The 22,522-nt window shown below is 41.0% G+C and overlaps 1 protein-coding gene across 3 annotated transcripts in view; it reads left to right on the forward strand.

The window, feature by feature from the left end:
* Positions 1–22,522, forward strand: part of spire2 (spire-type actin nucleation factor 2) — a 48,923-nt gene that overhangs the window by 20,625 nt on the left and 5,776 nt on the right. For all 3 annotated transcript variants that reach the window (XR_010094290.1, XR_010094291.1, XM_063477644.1), the window contains exons 2-13: positions 2,585–2,628; positions 3,110–3,499; positions 5,982–6,062; positions 6,163–6,327; positions 7,013–7,099; positions 8,133–8,250; positions 11,989–12,155; positions 15,835–16,057; positions 19,818–19,945; positions 20,669–20,806; positions 20,894–20,961; positions 21,943–21,970. Coding sequence is in view for 1 of the 3 variants with exons in the window: in XM_063477644.1 (XP_063333714.1) it covers positions 2,585–2,628; positions 3,110–3,499; positions 5,982–6,062; positions 6,163–6,327; positions 7,013–7,099; positions 8,133–8,250; positions 11,989–12,155; positions 15,835–16,057; positions 19,818–19,945; positions 20,669–20,806; positions 20,894–20,961; positions 21,943–21,970 (1,637 nt within the window). In the remaining 2 variants the exon portion in view is untranslated. The remainder of the gene's footprint in view (positions 1–2,584; positions 2,629–3,109; positions 3,500–5,981; positions 6,063–6,162; positions 6,328–7,012; positions 7,100–8,132; positions 8,251–11,988; positions 12,156–15,834; positions 16,058–19,817; positions 19,946–20,668; positions 20,807–20,893; positions 20,962–21,942; positions 21,971–22,522) is intronic.

The raw sequence follows: 22,522 nt of genomic DNA on the forward strand, positions 1-22,522 counted from the left end.
GTTTCCTATTTAACCTGTTTACAATGCACTTTTGTTGCTTATTTTTATTTACATGTTGAAAATAAAGCCATCAAAAGACTTTGATATAAAAAACATACAAGCCACTTTCTCTGACATTTAGGCTCATAAACATTTTTCTTTCAAAATTTTTTGGTGAACTTTAACCTAATTTTGCTCTTTAGCAAAAAATCTTCAGGTATAACATGCCCTCACTCACAGTTTAAAGAAAACCAGTGGAATTTATTCCTCGGTCTGAGATGAATAAAAACAAGCTCCCTGGAAAGTAGTCTAATAACTGAATCCATTTGGATAATGGGAACTGTGGGTTCCATTTCCAGCTTCATCATCTTTCATCTGCTCCATTTAGAAGTTACCACAGTGGCTCATTTGCCTCCACCTCACGCTATCTCCATTGTCCTCCTCTGTCACACCAGCCCTCTGCATGTCCTCCTTCACTACATCCATGAACCTCCTCTGTGGCCTTCCTCTTTTCCTCCTGCCTGGAAGCTTCATCTTCAGCATCTTCCTCTGCACATGTCTAAAGAATCTTAGCTTTGTGTCTCCAAACTGCCCAACCTGAGTGGTCCCACTTATACTCTATCCTTATTGGTTCAGGAATCATTGGCACTGGAAGCTAAAAAATCTTTCATGTTTCTTGCCATCGTACCTGCATGGAAAACAAAAGCTTATTGGGAAGTGTTTACAGCTTTCAATTATTTTGTGTTACAAACTCAAAGTCTTCTTTGTTTGTAGTTTTCAAAAATTACTAATGTGCTCGACTATTGTATCATTTTAGCACATTCACTCTTCATGCTGTCCTCAGCAGGGCGGAGGCACAAATAATGTTAGGGAACTCCAGTCACCTGCTCAAAAAGCTCTTGGGGTAAACTATTGATGCTTTCAGGGTTGGTTAGTGTTTTTGTTCTATTAGGGTTCCCATTAGAATCAGCCTTAACTAAGCAGTGTTCAGGTTTTTTTGTGTTTCCTAGTCAGAAATGTGACGCTACAGTACTCTCAGTCAAACTGACCCTGCTTAAGAAAGCTCTTAACTGAATTTGTGTCTCTAAGTACTAAAGAAAGGTGCTTCAATGTTTCCTTTATTGTCTCCTTCAGCAAAAGGGGTGCTTCACCATCCTTTATCAGAGGAAAAGCAATAAAGCCATCCCATCTTTTATGCAGCTCATCATGCAAACTGCTCTGCTGCCGTATTTCCCACCTTGTTTGAAACCATCACTAAACTTTGAAAAACTTGATAAACTCACATGGGTAATGTTTCTACTATGTTACTTGTTCCTTCGTGTGAAGAGTGGGAGTGGTCTTATGTATTTTCTGTAAATAAAGATCATTAGAAAAAAAAATCAAGCTCTAGTGGAAGTCAGATTCCATTTCTTGTCTTAATTTTTGTATTTCCAGATTTCAGAATCATTAATTTTACTCAAAGACACTGGATGCCTTGATAAATGCAGCAGTTAACAGCATCATCTCTTCAGTAGAAAGTGGACATTTCTTAATATTTTCATTCACATTTTTGATTAATATATAATTTTTTTTAACCTTGATAGATATTTTCTCAGGGTTCTCCACATTTATGTAGTCTGAGAAACAGCTGGACCTTAAAATTGTGCTTTTTCGTTATCAATCTTTGTGACGTTGTAGTTTGAGCAAAGTGAAGCAGGGACAGGTGTAAATTGCTTCATGTGCCCATTAACCATGTCTCTGGTGTGTTATATGACAAGTGACGAGCATTAAATGGAAGTGAAACAGGGTGAAAAACGGCTGCTGCAGAAAAGAGCCCTATCCATCTCCATAATCGTACAGCAGAGTGCTTTTAAATATTTATACTGGAAAGGGAAAAACTCAAAAATTACAAATAATAAGTGAGACTGGTTATGTCCTTTTTTCCTGCCTGAAGGATGTTCCAGAATACTCAAATTTATGTAAAACTAATTTAAATGATAAAATCTGTGCTTTGGGACATTTTAACGAGGCTACATCGGCAGGGGGGGAAACCTGAGGGGTGTATTAAAAAGTGAGATGCGAACTGCTCAGAACAAATCTTAGTTTGGATTCAAGTTTCAAAAGTTAAGCTCAGTCATTAAAGCTAAAAAATGGGGCAGGACCCCAGAAGAGAGGTGGGGGGGAAAAATTGTAATAGCATAAAATCAGATCAACAAATGAGCCAGATCCACGACGCAGAGGAGAATTAGGACAGAACGCCTTAATGTGGATTTACTTGTTGAGAAAATCAACGTCTCGTGTTTTGCACGTGGAGACTGGTTTATTTGTTTTACATTTAGGTGGTATATGAGGTGATATTTTTATTTAGTTTGCTGTATATTAAAATATTGTACAAAGGATTTACTTTATACAATTTATTAGCATCTTTTTTAATCATATTGGCCCATCCCAAGACAAATCACTGACTGGAAATGAAACTTTTTTAGATGGGTGAAGTGTATAAATCAATATTCCATTTTTTCTCTGTTCTTTAGAGATAGAAAAGGAGTAGATGTAAAATATTGCAAAATCATAACCTTTACAGATTGGTTTTATTGGTTTTATCTTTTTGTTTTTGTCTCTTTAGATGACACTGATGGGCCTCCTCGTTCTCCTGCTACAGAGTGCCAGGTGAGAAAGAAACTCTAGACATAAGTTACTGTCAGGCTTTTCAAAGATGTGCAGTACTTTTTTGTCCCTTGTCCTTGGGGTCAAAGTTGCTGTTACTGAAAACAATGGTAGATTCAATTCAAATCAGTTTTATTATATAGCGCCAAATCACAACAGCAGTCACCTCAAGGCACTTTCATATTCCAAGGTAAACACTCTACAAAGTTAAAAAGAAATCCTAGCAGGTTGTCTGAATGTTATGGGCAAGCATTTGGCGACAGTGGAAGGGAAAAATCCCTTTCAACAGGAAGGCAGGGATTAGGACAGTGAGACAACATCGCCACCTTCAGGTTAAGTTGTAATCACAATTTTACAGTGGACCCACTGTAAAAAATAAATAAATAGATGATAATGATAATAATTACAAATCTGGGCCTGTAAAACAGTTATTAGCAATACTTTTAACTGACTTTCTGTGGTTCCTCCTCATTCATCCCTCCAGCTGGTCCACCTGCTCGGCGTGGCTATCTACCGAGCCCTGGATTGGGGGCTGGATGACACTGAGGAGCGCGAGCTCAGCCCACAGCTGGAGCGCCTCATCGAACGCATGGCGGCAGGGGACCAAAGCGGCGGGGGCTACAGCACCGCCGGAAACGCAACAACAGATGAGGGGTACAGTGGACAGGAAGAGGAGGAGGAGGTAGAGGAAGAGGAGGACCGGGAGGGCATAATCAGGCCGGTGTGTACGTTCCACCAGGTGATGGCGCTGTGTGCATCTCGGCTGGCAAACCCAAGTCTGGCTCCGGAGCACTACCAGGCCGTCTGCAGGGCTCTGTTTGTTGAGACCCTGGAGCTGCAGACCTTCCTCGTCAAGATCAGAGATGCAAAGGAGGTACGCTGAGTTTGTTATCATCTCGTCATTTTATGTTTTGTTTTTTGTATTCATAGGATAGACTGGAATGTTAAAAAGAAGAAAAACAATAAAGAGTTGACTCAGCAGCGTAATGCAATCTCAGGTTTCAGCTGTCCTTGAAAGCATCAGGTATGTGCCACCTGTAAACAGGTGTAAACAAGAATAACTGACACGCCATAGCTGCTGCTTCAGTGGTGTGCACCGTGTAGTGTTTGTGTGTGCCCTCTAAATTTGAAATTCTTACAGCCTTTCTCCATTAATATTCCTGTTTACATCCTGCAGACTGGAGACTGATAAATGACTGAAGAAGCCGCCTCCACAGTTTGCTCCAACTACTCAACCTTAACTCTGACTTGCGGCGTGTCACTGCAGTGTTTCTGCTTTTTGATCGATATTTAGCAGAAACACGGCGCAGAAAACTGTTTACATGAGTACATGCAGATGGTAGACTGACACTGTCATTCTAGCAGATGAAGATCCAGATGAGGCAGAGAGCCTTCAGTCCAGAGTTGTTGTTAGTTAACGCCTTTCTGTTTCAGCAGCTGTATCTCCACCTGATTTTACCCTCCAATCCAACCCAAAAATTTTTAAAAAGGCAGGAGACAGGAGTCAGGCAGGAGTCTCCTTGAGCTGAGACTTTTGCAGATGACATTGTGATCTGTAGTGAGAGCAGGGTACAAGGCGCAGAGATGGTGAAGTTTAGATGAGTTTAAACACTTGAGGTCGACCATCCAAAGCAATGGACAGTGCACAAAAGAGGAGAAGAAGAGAGCATGAGACGGGTGGATTTGGTGGAGTGTCAGGGATGACTTGTGACAGAGGGATATGAGCAAGAGTGAAAAGGGAGGAGGGTTGTCCAGAGAGGGACAGAGCAATAGTGGATATATTGAAAAAAGGGTGTTAAAATTGGAGCTTCCAGGCAGGGGGAAAATAAACCTCAGAGGAGATTCATGAATGTAGTGAAGGAGAACATGCAGAGGGTTGGTGTGCCCGAGGACGATGTAAGAGATGCTAGAATAAGATGGAGGCAGATGTTGCAACCCCTAAAGGGAGCAGCCAAATGAAGAAGAAGAAGACAACTGTCTGAATAATTTACTCAGGCAGGGCAACAAAAACGATATGAATGGCTTCATATGTATTGTTAGCAGCTAACATTAGTGATGGTTTATTAATTAGCATTCACCCAAAATGACACGCTCACAGCTGTCCCATCAAGAACATATAGGAAGACTAATGAATGTAGACTTTATTCCAAGTCAGTGAGTGCAATATGCTGTAATTCTGGTTTCCACAACTTGATATATTATCAAGTTTTTGACTTGCTTACATCTTGATAGGTTTTCTGAAAAATTCCCAAAACATCTCTATCACAAATACCTCAATACCTCAAACTTTCATGTACACTTATTAGGTGCTAAAAACAGTTGAAGTATTAGTGGACTTGCAGATGCTGAAAGCAATTAAAATGTCACATCAGCAGCTGAAGTGTAAACACTTCTGACAAAACACTGACAAATTGATTTGTGGATGCTTTTAAAATAAGTTAAAGTTATTCAAAGAATTCAGGGGGGAAGAAGCAGGATGAGCTGGAATGTTTGGTTTTCATGGCCTTTATAAATGAATTTCTGTAAATAAGCTTTGGGTAACTGGATTTGTCTCCAGTGTCATATTTAACCATTTTATACCTTTTCTAAATTTGTAAAGTCAACAGAATCTCTGCAGTAATTTATGTTAGGGCAGGGCGATATGGCCAAAAATATTTATCACGATATACATTTGAAAATTTGCAATAACAATATAACTGACAATATAATTGACACGAGACAAAATACAACTCCACAACTTTATTAGTGCAAAAAAAAAACCCATCAATGTTTTTTCACTTAAACAAGCAGCTGTTTTTTATGTGCATTAAAGCTATATAAATGCAAATGCAAATTCCTTGCTGACAGTTTAACCAAAAGGCATTTCCAGTGGAAACTCATCGACATATCCTCAGCATAACCATGTATAATATCCACAAAACTTAAAAAGAGGTTATACACACACAATACGGCAATATTATGTTGAAGCACAATACATGCTTTTTCCACCATGTGCATATGAAAACAAAGGCACTGCGCATGCGCGTTTTATCCATATTCTATTGCGATATTCCATTTTCTTATCATTGCCTAACATTATACCGGTATTACCGTGAACGGTATAATATGGCCCAGCCCTAGTTTATGTTATGGAAGAAACGATCAGAAACGCATCCAAATGTATTAAACCCACCGCAAAACAAAGATGAACAGTAAAATTATTACTCCAACTGTCTGGAGATGTCAATTACAAAATCAAAATCAACAAATTAGACCTGCTTTACTTACTATAGGTGGATGTGGGCATGTGTTAGAGATAAAAATCAGTCGTCATGGACAACTGCTGCTGTCTACAAAAAAATGTTTTTGTTGCCCAGATGCTGAAGAAGATCTCATCAGAGGAATCTCTGGAAGACAGATCTACGGCTGAACTGGACACTCTGAAACACAGAGACTGGGTGAGGGGAGAATTCAGTCTGTGACAGGGAGGACAGCAGTGTTGTTGCTCTGACACATGCACATGAGTGGTGTTGTTGTTTGCGTATTGCTTAATGCCAGGCCCGTCTGTGGGTGCAGCTGATGAAGGAGCTCAGGCAGGGAGTGAAGCTGAAGAAGGTGCAGGAGCAGCCGTTCAACCCGCTGCCCACCGAGTTCAGCCTCACGCCGTTCGAGATGCTCATGCAGGACATACGAGCTCGCAAGTTCCAGCTACGCAAAGTTATGGTGAGAGTTCAGACATGAAAGTTGGTGAAATGTAAAGAAGCTGAAATCAGTGGAGCTGTTTTTGCAGAGTAAGCACTTAAAGCTCTGAAATGTTTTCACTGGAAACTTGATAGGAGTCATCTCAGGACAGACAGGAATCAGACTAGAGACCTTTTTCAGGCACCTTACTGCATCATGCATGTATTGTAAATTGGCTTTACTGCAGAAAGAAAATCTTGTATGGGAGGCATGCATGTGGCAGTGAATCATCTTGAGGCCTTCTCCACAGGCAGATGCATAATTCAGCTTTACAATGCAAATATTAATGAAGGCCTTTCTCAGCCTTCTGCTGCTTTGGCTGCAGCTGCAGTTTTTTGAAAATACCAGCAGATTACAGCATGTGCTGTGATTGTGATTACAATTTCTATTTAACTTCTATACATTATAATGAATATAGTATGGTCAGAGAGTCAGATATTTCTAATGTTCTGTTATAGTTTATAGGCAGCTTTGGATTCCAGAATATGCTCCTGGATGTGTGGAGTCTGTTTTATCTGCTTTGACTATGTGATGTTTATAACATGTTGCAATGTACTTTGATCAAGAGGCCAAAAAAGAGTCGCTGCTATCCATCTTAGCCTTCTGTCTATCTTGACAAAAGTTAGACTTAGGAAGTAAGCTCTGCATTGTTTCCTGGCTTATTCAGGTGGGCGGTGATATTCCTACTAGAGTGAAGAGAAATGCTCATGAACTGATCCTGGATTTCATCAGATCAAGACCTCCACTTAAACCAGTAAGTGGGTTTAGGGTTTTTGTTCCTCTCTCTGCGTTCTTGGCTAGCTTAGTGTTAGCACGCTGTCTGTGCAGGTGCTTGCAGAGAGCCGAACTTATGTTAGCAGTATAATGCTTCTGTCATGGATACAGTCTCCACTTTACCATCGTGCGCTCGTGTTTTTGTCCAATAAAAATAAAAGTAAAGTTCATATCAACGCTGCAGACTGCATCACTACTTTCCCTCTCCAACACACAAAATAAAATCAGATGATCGTAGCGCAACTGGAACTGATAAATGGGATCGACAGACAAGCAGACTAACAATTCCAAGGAACTGGACTACTGGGAACCAGGTCTCACTTCACATCCCTAGTTCTAAAGTTGATTTTGCTGCGCTTTTTGGAAATGAATCATAGCGGTCCTGATCTCAGTGACCTCATTTACCCCCAAATGATAAAACCATGACATTACCTGATGCATATCATCAGCCTCCTGTTCCTGCTAACTGTTTGTTTTTGCTGCATGTGAACAAGGCTGATTGGCTTCCCAACTGGTTTAGATGCACATTTCTTTCTCTTCGTGCTGAAAAATGGAGGAAATAACTTTTTGTGATGAGAAATCCTCTTAGTTTAAATTACCGTTGTCCAATTTTGTGTGATTTGAGATGTTTGTCGTTTAGTTATAGAAGTGTGTGTGTTACTCATGTCAGAATTTTTTAGGAATAATAAACCTCCAGTGGACAATGTTTAGTTTAGGTTTTTGTTCTTAATGCTGCTCTCTTTGATACATGCTAATAAATAATACTTAGATGTCCAGTAAATGTCTTATTTTTGTTTGGAATTTTATTAAGCCTCATTTCTAACATTCACTGATATCATAGCACAGTGCTGTTTTCTTCTGTGTGGTTGTGTCATGGTTTTTAAATTTCAACATCTGGACATGGACTACATAACCTGTACTGAATAATCAAAAATTCTCTTCAAAGTACAAAAGTAATATACTTATATTTATTTCTCACTCGTGGATGTGACCTAATTGCCTCTCTTCTTTAGGTTTCAGAGCGCAGCCTCCCTCCTCCTCCCCCACAGCAGCAGTCCCTCCATGACCGGGTTCTGGCTGAGATCAAGCAGGAGAGGAAGCTTAGACCAGTAGTTCCACCCAGCTCGAGACGTAAGGGAACAATCTTTGAACCCAGAGTGTTGATAGATAAAACGAAATAAGCAGAACAAAGAATGCCACTAATCAAAAGGAGGTTCAAAAGCTCTGCATAGATTTGCATTTAGAGATTGTTGTTAAGACACAAAGTGCCAAAGGAGACCTGAGAGTCCTAGTTCACAGGCTTAAAGCGTGTGATACAAGTAAACCTAATTTCTGCTGTTTGGTATCCCTCCACTCAGTTTGGATAAGCTGGAAAAAGAGGTTTCATATTGCACATTTCACCATAGCATTTGCTTTTGCCCAAAAGAGATACCAGGTACCAAGAACTGGGTGATTAAATTAACTTTTATTTTCAGTTTGATGTTTGGCGAAAACCAAACACACGCCATCAGCACAAATACCTCAAACCAACTTCAAGCACGGGATGATTTGTGCTCATTTTGCATCCACATTTTGCCCGGGTACTCTAAAAGTAAAGAATCAAAGCGCTGCGGTGACCCAGTCAAAGTCTAAACCTCGACCTGACTGAAATACCACAGAGAGCTGTGCATAAAAACCTCAGTGAGCAATGCTGTAAAGAAGATTGGGCCAAAATTCTCCACAATGGTGTAAGAGACTGATAGTCACAAAGACAGCAATTACAGTTATTTGAAGAGGGAAATCCATGTTGTTATAATTAAGACGTAAAAGTAGTGACTGAGGTCAGAAACCGACCAGGAAAGTGCTTACAGGAAAGACGTCATTGATCAAGTGAGCATTTTTTCCTTTCCTCATGGACTCCTGCATATTCTCTAGTTCTTTTTACGGCCACAAGAGTCGCCCCCTGCTGACCATTAGAAAGAATGCAGGTTTAAGGCACTCCTGCCAAAAATGCCTGGACCAACCCAAGGCCTTCTGCAGGTCTTTCCCAACTTTATTTTTCACACTCCACCACTGCACTGTCTAATAAAGGCAAAAAAAAAAAAACCTTCTTCCACTCTGCAATCCATATCCCAGCAAACAAACACATGGTTTAACTTTTTAGACCATCTTTTAGAAGCAGTACACTGCTAATAGTCTTTAACAAGTATGCAAATATCATGGAGAGAATGTACGGTCAGGTATTTTATTAGGCATCAGGTACTTGATATTAAAAAAAAGGGACCTGTGACTGGGTCATTCCAGCAGTAAAGATAAAACACAGATAGTTTTTACCCTTTAAAGTGTGATCATTAAGTTAACTTTAACATTGAGTTTAAAAAAAAAAACATATTCATAGTCTCCTTGGACAGGGCTTTAATAACCTGCTGCTATTGTTGGGTCACTCCCTGAGTGTGTCCATGCAGTTTTACCAGGAGCCTAAAACCAAGGCACTGAGCAAGTATCAGCTTCTCTGTCAAGCTGGCCCTATTTTCGTTATGAACCATCACAGGGGATGAGAGTTGGGACTCTGTAATGGTTTTTAAACCCTGTCAATGACCTAAAAACTGAGCTCACTTGTGTAGAGTCCAGCTGTACCATGCAAGCTGATCAAAGTACTTCTTTGATAAAGTGGTTGCATACTGTGTTTTGTTGTTCTGACTGGATGCACTTGCAGAATAAAGCACTCACAAGTACATATTAAACTACTGCCTAATCTATTGTTTGTATATAGATTAAGTAATGAAAGTTTATTTATATTGTCAGAAACCTTCTCATCAGCCCTTGCAAGTGCTCAATAATGTTCTCATTGTAATGAATATTATATTTAAATTTAAGCCTGTCTACAGCCTGTGTTTGTTGATCTAGTTGGCTTGCAGCTGCATGCAGTTGCCCTTTCAGAGGTGAATACAGTTGCATTAAACTGATGAAATAATTGCATCATAGTGAGTCTGAACATTCTGTACTGTAGCTTTTGAGAGTCACAACAATACTTTTCTATTTAGAGCTGCAGTACACATGAAGGTCATCTCACGTTTCATAAATATTGACCTGCTATTTTCAGATCAAGGTCAGCGTGTTTTAGTGTGCGGACTGTTTATAAAGCAAGCTGCCTTGCAGAGACTGAAATTAGTCAACTGGGACTGGCATGCTTTTATTCAGAAAGAGGAATCAAATGTCTTGACTTGTATCTGAAGGGAGTTTTTTAGTAAGCCTCATATATGCTGATATGTCTGTGGGTAAAATACAATTTAAGAATTAAAGTCAATCACTTGCTTTGTGCTTTTAGAGGACTTCCAATTACTGCTATGTAAATGCAGACTTTAGAGTTATTTTAGAAATCAAACATCAAACCAATGAATTTCGCAGGTTTTGGCTGATCCACACACATTTATTATTATTTGTTTCCTTTAGTTTTTACTTATACCACCTTAAAAGTTTATGGAAGCATGGATTGACTGGCTACTTGGAAAAGTCCAGTATTTGTGTTATTTTTATCCTTTTTTTTGGTCTCCTCAAACTCCTACAGGATTTTTTCAGCCATTTAATAGTGGTCTGCTTCTGCAGGGACTTTGTAAAGAAGTTGTACTCTCAGTTTTGTGACAGAAAGGTGTTGATGCTGTTAATTGTTTTAGCTTGCTTTATTGTATATTTACCTTAAATGGACCAAAGTGCTATGACACCTACGCATTAGACCTAGCGGAGCTGTTTGGACATAAAATCCACATCGTGAAGCTCCCAGTGGACAGCTTTTGTGCTGATGTTAATGCCACAGGAGGTTTGGAACTCTACAGTTATCAAGTCAGCATAGAGTTTGTGATATTTTTTTTTGGTTTGTTTTTATTACAATTTAAAGGACTGTATGTATTTCAGTGCTTGGCGAACCTGCTCTCTAACTTTGTGGCCTGCAAACTTAGAGTTTCTGTTGGTCCTAAACAGTTAAACTCTGCAATAATCCCACTAACAGCTGATTACGGAGTATCTATTAGGGAATAAATCTGTTGCAAGAGTGACGTGCTGTTATAGTATTCAGTGAACTCTTTATAATAACCCATTCTTTCACAAATGTTTGTCAAAGGCAGACTGCAGGTGAGGTGTTTGATCTTATATGCCTGTGCCAATGAGGCTGAAAACACCTGAATTTAAAGATTAAGAGGTGAGGTCCATATAGTGTATTTGTAGGAATTTCAGTGTGAATAAATTTGGATAGGGCTAAAATTTAAATTAATCACAGTTAACATGATTCACTGAGGTTTGTGGCAGGTGGTTTAGGGCAAATCGAGCCATAATATTACATCAGAACAGCTCGTCTCATGTCATTGTTTGTAACCACTGGCTGTTTTTTTTTTTTATTTTGTTGTTTTTTTGTTATTTTTGTATTTTGAATGAAGGAAGAGCAATTTCAGAATTGGCTCGGGGGGACTGTCAAAGTTATGAGTTTGGTGCCAAGGCTTTTGCTCTGGCCTGGAGCTTTTCACTGAGTCCTCACCAAGAATTTGCTGTTCTTGGAAGGTCGTGATGGACTACCTGTGTGTAGGTAGTTTTTACGTTATTGCGAACATGCACAACACATCCGGAATTTCCCACCATATGTAGCATAGTAGGATGAGGAGAAAATATTAGTAACACTTTTAAATGTATCACAGTCATGTACACCATCATTGCCTATGAGTATTAACCCTTTCTGACAATATGAACAAAACTGAAAATAGAACCTTTGTTCAACTTATGGAATAAGGCGGAGCTGCTTCATTGCACTGACTCCAAAGTGGTACACAGGGTGCATCTGATTACTCCCTTCTGATCTCAGCACACCTGAGATTTTCTGGTTTCTGGTTTCTCTTCCCTCAGCATTTGGCTCTCTGCCCTGTCTGGCTCAGATGTGTCCCTGCAATGTCAAATCCACTTCATGCATCGACCTATCCGTGTCGGAGCCCGGACCCCGGCCACCATCCCGTCCTCGCATCCTGCTCAAGGCCCCGACCCTGGCCGAGATGGAGGAGATGAACATATCTGAGGTGAGCTGGAACTCTGTGATCTTGAAGGGGAATAGGAAAGGAAACTCTGGGAGTTTCTTCTCTGTGGGCTCAGTGTTGTTTTTAACAGCAGCACACGCTCTGTTTCCCAATCTAAGTGGGTTAAGATTCCTCTCTGAGGAGGAAAATGAAACAGTGACTGGGAAGAATCGCTTTCTCTTTTGCACAAAGACTCAGCAACTTGGGAAATTCTTTCTTTCTCTCCTCTTGCTCTTGCTGTATTACATCAAACATTAAAACTCCCCTACGCTTTAGCACTTTAAAAAATATCCTCACGGGTGCAGGGGGGGAGATATCTGCAGGTCAAAACTGACTTCTGCTTAATCCAGAGGGAATGACATGTTTACAGTCTGCCTCCTCAGTCCTTTCTTTCATTTTCACCTTGCTTTCACATTTCATATTATACCACTGCTACGTGCTGCAAGTTTTTGGTTAGGAAATGTGGCATTGGGTATATGTCATAATCTCTCTCCTGCTTCTTTCCTTGCACCAAGTACATCTGTGACAGTTTAACGAGTCTCTCAAGCATTTTAAACCTCCTCTGTGGCCATCCTGTAAGGCACTGCATACAGCAACTACTTACTGTAATATCTCAGCTGTTCCAAACTAATTTAAAGTAGATTATAGTTTAAGCTGTGCAAACATTTCCACAGGGGTGATGTTTTCAATGTTACTCTGTTTGAATTGACCAGGAAAATGAGTCAGTTTGGATGGGATTAACATTAGCCCGGGATTCTAGGATTCCTGGAAATTTGACTTTTTGTCCAAATAGGATTTTCATTTAAAACTGCAGGATGTGCTTCAGAGGAGGGGGCTCCAGAGGTTCATGCAACTATTTTGCTCATTTCCAGTTTCTCCCTGTGGCTCTGACAAATGAATGTTTCTTTTTTATTTTACTTGTACATTTTCTTAGATGCAACAAAAATAATTATGTTACTGTAGTGAAAAGTAGAAATAGCAAATATTCATAATCATAGCCCATAGTCTGCAGTGGGTTATTTATTTATGTTGTAGTTGTTGACGCCTGTTTATGTTGTCAGCCTAATTTATGAAAATGTGTTTTGTGACTCCATGCAAATTGTGTTTTTTGGTCTGGATTTTTTTTTTTTAATGGCAAGTAATTTGACAGTAAAGGTTACTGCCTGCTCTATAGTCTGCATGATCTATAGGAAGGCTAAGGTGGATGTAGCTTAGGCAGTAGTGCAGGGCATCTACTAATCAGAAGGTTAGTAGTCCAATCTGCTTGAGTCGGCATGCCAAAGTATCCTTGGCCAAGATATTAGTCAAAGCTGCTCTCTGATGCATCCATCGGAGTGTGAATGTTGGCTAGAAAGCACTTGAGGGCAGAGAAACGTGCTTGTGTGAATGGGTAATGGCGTGCTCAGGCAGAGAAGAAAAGCGTTACACAAGAACACTCCATTTACCGTGCCAGTGTTACTGGCTGATATTGTCACATTACAGATATTTTTGGTATTATTTTATCTGACATTCAGCAATTTATTGGATTTATTTATGCATGTCCAGCAGAGGGCGCCCCAGCACTGTCTGCAGCAGATGTAGAAGCGTAGCATCACAGCTGAGCAGACACAGTGATGGAGTTGACAAAGGAAACACCACCTCTTAAACAAGACAAAACCGGGCACCAGCTGTATTTGTTATTGTTAAAAAAGGTCAAGTCCACTGTGATCGCTAAATAAGAAGAGTAGAACCTGAACAGAAATTCAGAACAAAGGGCCTCCACCACCCCCCTGACTGCAGTTTGAGCACCCTGCCCTTAGAGGGAAGACTCACTGTAAATAAGCACAGAGTTATTTTGATAGTAAGTGTCCACACAATCTGCCAGTGCCACACATCCCATTTACTGTCTATTTAAGCAGTTGTGTTTAGAGCTCTTCCTTTAGCAGTGAGCTCTAGTTTGCAATACCTCTATAAATGCATTTTTGTCGCATTGTTTTCCTAAAGTAGGAGAGAGGAAGGGATTTCTCTGAAATTGGTTTTTCAGACCTAAATCATGCTGGTTTGGCTCTAAACCCAGAGAGCAGAAACGTCCACATGACACTTCCATTCAATTACATCAATACATTCCATCATCCTATAATTAACCTCCTAGGACCTGGCATGCACATATGTGCACATCACATTTTGGGTTGTCTAGACCAAATTACTACATCTTGCTCTACAAGGGCCTGATATCCACTTATGAGGACATTATACTGCCACTGTTCTATCGAAATTTAAAGTGAATTTCCTCAAATGTGAATCTCATTTTTCTCAGAAACAAAAATCAGGTAAAAAAAAAAAATCTGGTAATTTTTTTGTTTTTACATTCATCAGTTGCCAATCAGCCCAAATATCAAAGAGAAATTTAAAATGCATGCCATGGAAGAGTTCGGGTCTTAGGAGGTTAAATATTTTGTCCTGATGAAAGTGGAAGAGACCACTGACACCCACAGGGTACAAGCACACGAGATCTCAACCAGAAAAACCCGACTGATCTTAGGCACTCTCTCCAACACACTAATCAAAGCACCAACTGTCAGAATATGTTTTGTAATAATAGTAGTTTTCCCTCTTTAAGACTTCCATAGACTTATGGCATTGTAGGTTTTTGCTTTAATTTATCAAGTGTGTGTATATAGGTGTGTCAGCTCATACATTAATATCAGAATGCTTATTTAATCCCAAAAAACTGGACCCAATCCTGGCAGGCTCTCTTATGATCTGTAATTGATACTCAGATTCGGAGAGCAACACTATGTTATTAAATCTCCTTAAATATATTTAAAAACGTGTTTTTAGTAACCTGTTGTCAAGCTTTAGGGGTGCAGCTCTCCTCACAGCTTAAATTTCTTCCCACTCTGGGGTAAATTTCCTAGACATGCCTGCATAGTGGTGTTAAATTTCTGTTTGAGAGGTAAAAACTAATTTTCACTTCCTCCATTTTCACTCAAAAGCTAAATGTCACACTGAACTGATAAAATGCAGGAGAATGAAAGGGGATCCTCCTGCTTTAAAAAAAAAAAAAAAACAAGGACATGGCTTTGTTTCCTAAAAAGCAGGTCATTTCAGGTGGAATTGCTACTGAGGAGGGGGTTCGAGTCTCTTCCCATGCAATATCCATCTGAGCTTAACGAATTGGTGAAGTAAACCAGTACTAAGTTAATAACCCGCTCTTGTGGTGCGTCTATAAAACTTTGCAGACTGTATATTGCATGGACCCAAATGGGGTCCGGACCTTTAGGTTGAGAAGCTTTGAGGAAGACTAAAAGCTTCATAATTAAATTGAATGTTTGAAGGTTTTCGGAGTGAATCTGCTGTTCCTCCGTGTCAGGTGCTTCCTTCTTGGGGTTTTCCAGCCACATATCAAATTCAGTTTCCTTAAAACAGCAAATAACATATTTTTCACTGGGGTGTTAGCTTAGTTTTGCAAGGTACTGGATCTATTCTGTCCTGGGAACACACAGGATCCTGCAGGAAGAGCTGGAAAACACTGCTCAGGATAGATGCATCCTAAACTGTGAAGAAAATGGAGAACTAAAGCTGATCATTATCATTTGGTGACTTCTCTTTACTTTCTTCCTTTCTTCCTGCTCATCTCCCTGGTCCCTCACTTTTCCTCCCCACCCCGAATCTTTCCTCACCCTGCACCCTTCCACCACAGGAGGAGGAGTCTCCAGATAACGGAGAGCTGCGGAGGACCGAGAGCTCCCCAATTCCTCTGAAAAGAGATCGGTCCTTCTCGGAGCACGACCTGGCTGTGCTCCGTGGGGAAATGCTTCCTTCACTCTCTGAGTCGGCCCAGCTGAGCGGGGTGGTCAAGCTGAGGGTCGACAGGCCTCGATCCAGGACTCTAACCAGCGCCGGTGCTCCTCCTCATCACAGAGGTCAGAATATCCTCTATGCTAGTACTCAAATGCGTAATCTTGTGTTTTTTTATGTCTCTAGGTGCTCTCTGGGGGGTTTTTCCAAGCTATGTTGGTTACACACTACTCTCTATAAAAACACTAATTGAAATTAAACTTTAAATGAACAGGTGCGTCTGAGTTGACAGGAACTGAACTGTTACCATATAACGATAGACCCTGACGAGATGTGCTGCCTCATGCACAGGACTGAAAAGAAGCTGTAATCAGGAGGTTTTCAGTGCAGGACCACAGCTTGTTGTGTATTCAGCCTGCACTGAGCAGTGTGGCAGTGCTTCACAATCACCACCATTCAGAAGTTGTCTGTGAATCAATCCCAACCAAGCACTGCAGCAGCTCATTTTAGGGGGTTAGAGCTTCCTGTTTGAAATAAAATCACTAGCAATATAAGCTGTTTTAAGAATCTCCTTGTTATGAAAGTCTTCAGACTCTGATCCAGCCGTGGCTGATGATTCACCTGTCTGCAATGCTAAGTCTCCTCCCATAGGGGGAGACACAGGGCCAGTTTTTGAGCCTTCAAGGAGAAAAAAAAGTGAGATTAAGCTTGCAGTGGGAGGTGTGTGGTTGATCAGATATTCCCTTTGGTTTTCAGCAAGTTTCTAAACGTGACAGTGGACAAGTCCTGGGGTCTCATTTATAAAAGAGTGAATTAGTATCCAGATTAAAAGCATACAAAAGTCAGATACGTGGATACATGCAGGCAAATACTCCAGTCCACCAGGACATGTGTGCACGTGGATCAGCTTTGTATCCCACCCTCTAAACACCTACATTCAACCATAAACACCTCATGAATTTTGATACGTAAAAATGAGGCCGCTGATTGGTTCTTAAAATCACATTGACCTCTGGCACTCACCCACCCACGATATCATGTGATCAAAATCATCATTTGTAAATGGGATTTATTCATGTTTGGTTTAACTGTAAACTTAGCCTACGTTACTCATAATGAGGATGTACAGTGTAATGATGTGTGAGAACTGCCACTGGCTTTATTTTCAGACTGTGCATATGTGACATGCTGATGATGAGCCAGGTGAGGATGGCCAGTCTCCACTCGGTCCTGTGGGTCTGTGGGCGGTCACGTCCCCTGCAGAGATTTTTGTTACTGAAGCTAAATGAAAATCTTTGAGTCATTCTAAATCACTCTACAATACTTTAAATTTGCGCGATGTTATCTTGCATTTAACCAGTGAAGGTAATTGTTGACTTGAGGTGAAAAGCACTCTGTGTATTGACACGTCAAGCTGCCAGACTTTCCTGAATCCTGCCATCGTTTCACCTGCTGTGAGCTACATGAGTACATGTGGAGAGCATGCAGTCCGATCAGCTCCTTTTTTTGTGGGGGTCAGTCATTAAGATGGAATATACGATATATCATAGTTTTAGTAGCAAAACATCACCAACTAAACTTCTAGGATTTTGAACTACAACAAGCACTGGTTACCTGGATCTTTTATCTGTTTTCTTATTGGCTAAACACTTAAGGGTCATGTCATCATGTGGAATAGGTGGCTCATCAAAACAGGTTATACTATATGAAATTCTCCCGCACTGAAAACATTTTTCTCCAGTGAATCATCAGGAAACAGAACGCGTCCAAGGAAGCAGTGTTTGTTTCTGTTACTCTTCGTCACAGGCATGAAATCTGTGCAGTCCTGCTGTTGAAAATGACAAAAAATCCCATGATATTGATGCTCGGAAAAAAAGTTCTGACCAAAACCTTAATCGTGACACAAATCTGGCTGCACGTTTTAAAAGAGTTTTTCAGCCCTGGAAACTTAATGTGGCTTTGTCTGCTCAATATCTGGCTCACCTCTCTGTATTATAACAATAATACTATATTCAACAATAGGGAAAGTGTACACCATACAAGAAATATGAGTAAAGCAGTACAAAATAAGATGTAATTTTGCGTAGTTCAGCAGTTAACAAGCACGACAGAGTTTAGCGCATTGCATAGTGTGGTTGAAACCTGAGATATATCAGGCCTGCCTAACGTATCTGTATACACACGTTAATTTATACATGGGCTCTACTGCTGTTGGTCACCGTAGAGTCTGACCTCCTAAGTCTCTACTTCACACCGTGGGAGGACGTGTGTTGTCTGAAGTTAATATAAATGTATCAGATGGTATCAGATATATCGATAGCTTGTATTCAATTATTATAGTTTGGCTTTGATTCACCGCCTCACCATCTGTGTCAGCAGGTTTCAAACATCTCTGTGCATGGGTCAGATTTGTTGTACTGTACATTCTTGCATCAAGTTTCTCTTTATAAAAGACCCCGAGACCCTGGTCTGTAATAGATGTGTGAATTCAGAAGGACAAACCAAGCCAAAACCGCGAACCTCCCTTGATCACCTTCTATCATTAAAAAAATTTTTAATGTTTCTTCAGTGTCAGAATAATCCAGTAATAGCTGTCTGTACATTCACAGACATATGAACAGCCATTTTAAGTTATTTTAGCTTGGTAAAAGACAAAGAGATGGGCAGTGCCGGCCGCATGTTGATGAACCTCCTGATGGCTTTCTCTTCATCACTGTATTTGAATGAAGAATGCCTCTGAGCAGACATCAGACCCAACAAACTGAGTGCAGGGGATACTGAAGTCTTAAAAGGGTTTTTTTTTTCAAGTTTCCACCCCTTCTGCCTCGAGGCCTGGAAGGAAAGAAGCAGTAAACAGTCATGACAAAACTCAGCATCTACTAATTACCGTTATGGCTACAAAACCAAAACTCTAGGAAGAAATGTCTATTCGATTCCCAACCCTCGGGGTAATGAAATGATTTAATGGTTTGGGAGACATTATGTCACCACTGCTTCCAATCTCCAACCTCGCTGAACCACCGTTACCTCACAGAACAGCTGTGTCAGTTCACCGCGCTGCAGCCTTGACTTGGATTCACGTCGGCCGTGGAACGGCTCAGAGACTGGCGATGGATTGTAATCAAATCAAGTGATTGGGTGAAGGAGGGTAGAAGCTAATGGCTTTGAATTGTGTGCTGCATGAAAGCCCCGGGAAGGATGTTATGTGTTTGATAGCCATGATTCGTGCATTAGCAGCCTCGGTGTCCATATCCAGAGGTAATTGTTTGAAAAACGATCCTGACTTTAATCCACTCTGCAAAGCCATCCACAGTGCTTATGTGCCATAAACATTACACTCAGCTGGACGATAGCAGGATTTTTAATTTGCAGTGCACAGCTCTGCCAATAGAGGACTCTCCGGCCTCAAGTGTGCCAGTGAGAGGAGGTAAGCCTATAAGCCGGCTGTCATCGGCAGCTGATCCAAATTATATGCGCTGATCATGTTTACTGGCCTGTTCCAGCCCTCCCATTGCCCTGTTTACTTTCCATTAGAGACAAATTGACACCTTCCATTTGCAGGATCGAAGAGGCACCCAGTTTAAACTGTGTGAGGTCTGCTGTGTTAAGAGCAGACCTCTCACCGTGATCTGAGTTACAGATGTAGCAGCATGGGCCGAATCACTCCACTGAAATCAGATTAATAATAGATGATGGCGTTCCAGTCGGATCGACAAACTCTCTGAAGGCCTGAGATCCGAGACGGGCCTGAATAAAAGAGGCTGATGTGTAATTCATGGATTCTTCAGACCGCGACTCGTGGCTTTCTCTCATTCACTTTCTACTGTCCTCAGCTCATTATTCCCTCTCTGTCTCATTCACTTTTCATTCATGTCCACGTGCCAGCCTCCTTCCCGGTTCACGGCTGGGTGCCGCCCTCTCCGGCCCGCCTGTCTCTGAGCTCGGTCGACGAGACTACAGAGGGATCCGAGACCGCGTCTGAGTCCAGAGCTGGAGACGAGCACCAGTGGATGGTGAGATGAAAACACTGCGGAGGCGGAGGATGGTCCTCGGCTTCATGTGACATCATTGCAGAAATATTCATCCTGTCAAGCCAATTTTATCTGTTACTGAGCTTAGATTGGTGGGGTTATATCTCCATTTTTTTTACTGTATAAAGTGCTGCAGTATCAATAATATTGATCTAAATCAACAGCAATTACTTTATTTTGAAAGTTGCCATATTATTTTTCAAATGAAGGCTAATCCGTGCAGAAAAATGCCCGCCCCAAAAAACCCTTGCATGGGTGTGTACTGCTCCCTTCACAGATATGCACAACATGTATCCGTGCAGTAGAAAGGGAAGTTGGAGGCTCAGGTGCGAAACTGTGCAGGAGGACATGCAAACAGCTTCGAGACAGCACGAGACTGGCAGATAGTTCAGTTTTGTAAAAGGAGTAGTACATACTGTTGTGTTGAAATGTTACATTTCTGGCAATTTCCTGCAAGGTTTAGTTAATCTTTTGAACACAAGTCTTTCATGTGTATGAAAAGACTTGTGTTCAGGAGCTTAAACTTTTCTTTGACTGTTTCACGCAAGCATAAAACTGCAGGTGATAACATTTTGGCTTTGACCTCAGCCGGTTTGTAGTTTTCCTCTGTAATCTCTTATCTTTAGCTTTTTCTTTAAAATAAACCGTGGACAGGAGCTCAGAATGATGGGTTTCCTCTCTTTAATTGCTCTCGGTTGTGTTCAGGATGAGTTCAGCCACCCTGTTGAGAGCCTCGCCTTAACCGTGGACGAGGTCATCAACGTGCGGCGAGTACTGGTCAAAGCGGAGATGGAAAAGTTTCTCCAGAGCAAAGAGCTTTACAATAACCTGAAGCGGGGGAAGGTAACAGTGCAGAACTTCTCTCAGTGCAGTGTTTCTTTGTGCTGTTGACACTAACAGGATTCACTGACGGTGAGTGCGTGTTCTCAGGTTTGCTGCTGCTGCAGAGTGAAATTCCCCCTCTTCTCGTGGCCGTCTACCTGCTTACTGTGCAAAAGGTATGAAGGAAGTCTTTCATTCTCTTGTTGATGTTTAAACGTTTGTTCCAAGGTTGCAGCTGAAACATGAGTCTCCACAAATCAATACCCGGGCATATTTACAGTCCATCCGGAAAGTATTCACGGCACTTCACTTGTTCCACATTTTGTCAAATTACGGGCTTATTCCACAATGCGATTCATTTTTTACCTCAGAAATCTACTCACAATACCTCATAAAGACAAAGTGAACAAAGTTTGCTTAAATGTCCTGCAGATGTATGAAAATAAAAAAACAAAATATAACATGTGCATAAGCATTCAGCCTTTGTGGTACTCAGTTACACGCTTAGCACACATATATGTGGGCAGTTTCTTCCATTCTTCTTTGCAGAGCCTCTCGTGCTCCATTAGGTTGGATGGGGCACGTCGGTGCACGGTCATTTTCAGATCTCGCCAACGATGTTCATTTGGGTTCAAGCCTGGGATCTGACCGGGTCACTCAAGGACATTCATACAGTGGCCCTGAGGCCACTCCTTTGTCTTGGCTGTGTGTTTAGGGTGGTTGTCCTGTCAGAACATGAAGCTTTGTCCCAGCCTGAGGTCCAGAGCGCTCTGGAGCCGCTTATCATCTGCTCATTCTTGCATTCATTTTTCTCTCGACCCTGACTACTCTCCCAGTTCCTGCCATGATGGAGACCACTGTGCTTACTAGGACCTTCAGTGCCACTGAATTTTTTCTGTACCCTTCACATTTATGCTCCCACTAATCACTACTGAATTCAAAGGTTTTCATGCAAGAAATTGGAACCAGGGACCATGCTGTGACTGTGCTGCACCTCCAAATGCTACAATTGGGGATTATTAGAACAAGTAGCATGAGAACAGGTCTTACCGGGGTGGGGGGTTTATAGCCATCAGAGCGGCCTGTTCCTGCTTAAGCAGTAGGAAAGTGTGCAGACATGTGTGCTGTAGTAGTAAAATCTTTTCTTTTTCTCCCAGATCTGTCTGCAGCTCCTGCAGTGCAAAGGTAACTTTATAACTTTCAAATCTTTTCTTTTGGCTCTGTTTTTATTCAGCTGTGTATGACTTTGTACTCAGCCTTTTTAGCCTCGCTTTTCATGTCATTACCTTTACTGCTGTACAGTTTTTAATTTTTCTGTTCATACATGTTATGTCATTTAATACCGGGTCTTTTTAATTAAAGTATATAAAGTTCAACTTTTTCACATCTGAACTGTCATTCTTACACACTGTGAAGTTAAAAAAATGTTTCTACAAAAAATGAAAAACAATTTTTATTTTTAATATAAACAGTGTAATAGATATAGATTTAACCACTCTCTGCATCACTCTGGTGTGAGGACTCTGGCATCTGGACTCCCTTTAAAGCCGTCCTCCCTTTTAGTCAACTTTCTTCTTATTGGCTGCTCCTCATAAACAGAAGGTTTTGGCACGGAGTGGGTGGAGCTTCTGCACTCACAGACAGAGCTGTGTGCAGTGAGTGTCACCATTATATTCATAATAAAATTTGTTGTAATTTTTCTTTCATATAAACACAAAAAGAAAGGCAATGTTAGTT

This window comes from Pelmatolapia mariae, linkage group LG7 (assembly GCF_036321145.2).
Source record: "Pelmatolapia mariae isolate MD_Pm_ZW linkage group LG7, Pm_UMD_F_2, whole genome shotgun sequence".
Classification (NCBI taxonomy): Eukaryota; Metazoa; Chordata; class Actinopteri; order Cichliformes; family Cichlidae; genus Pelmatolapia; species Pelmatolapia mariae.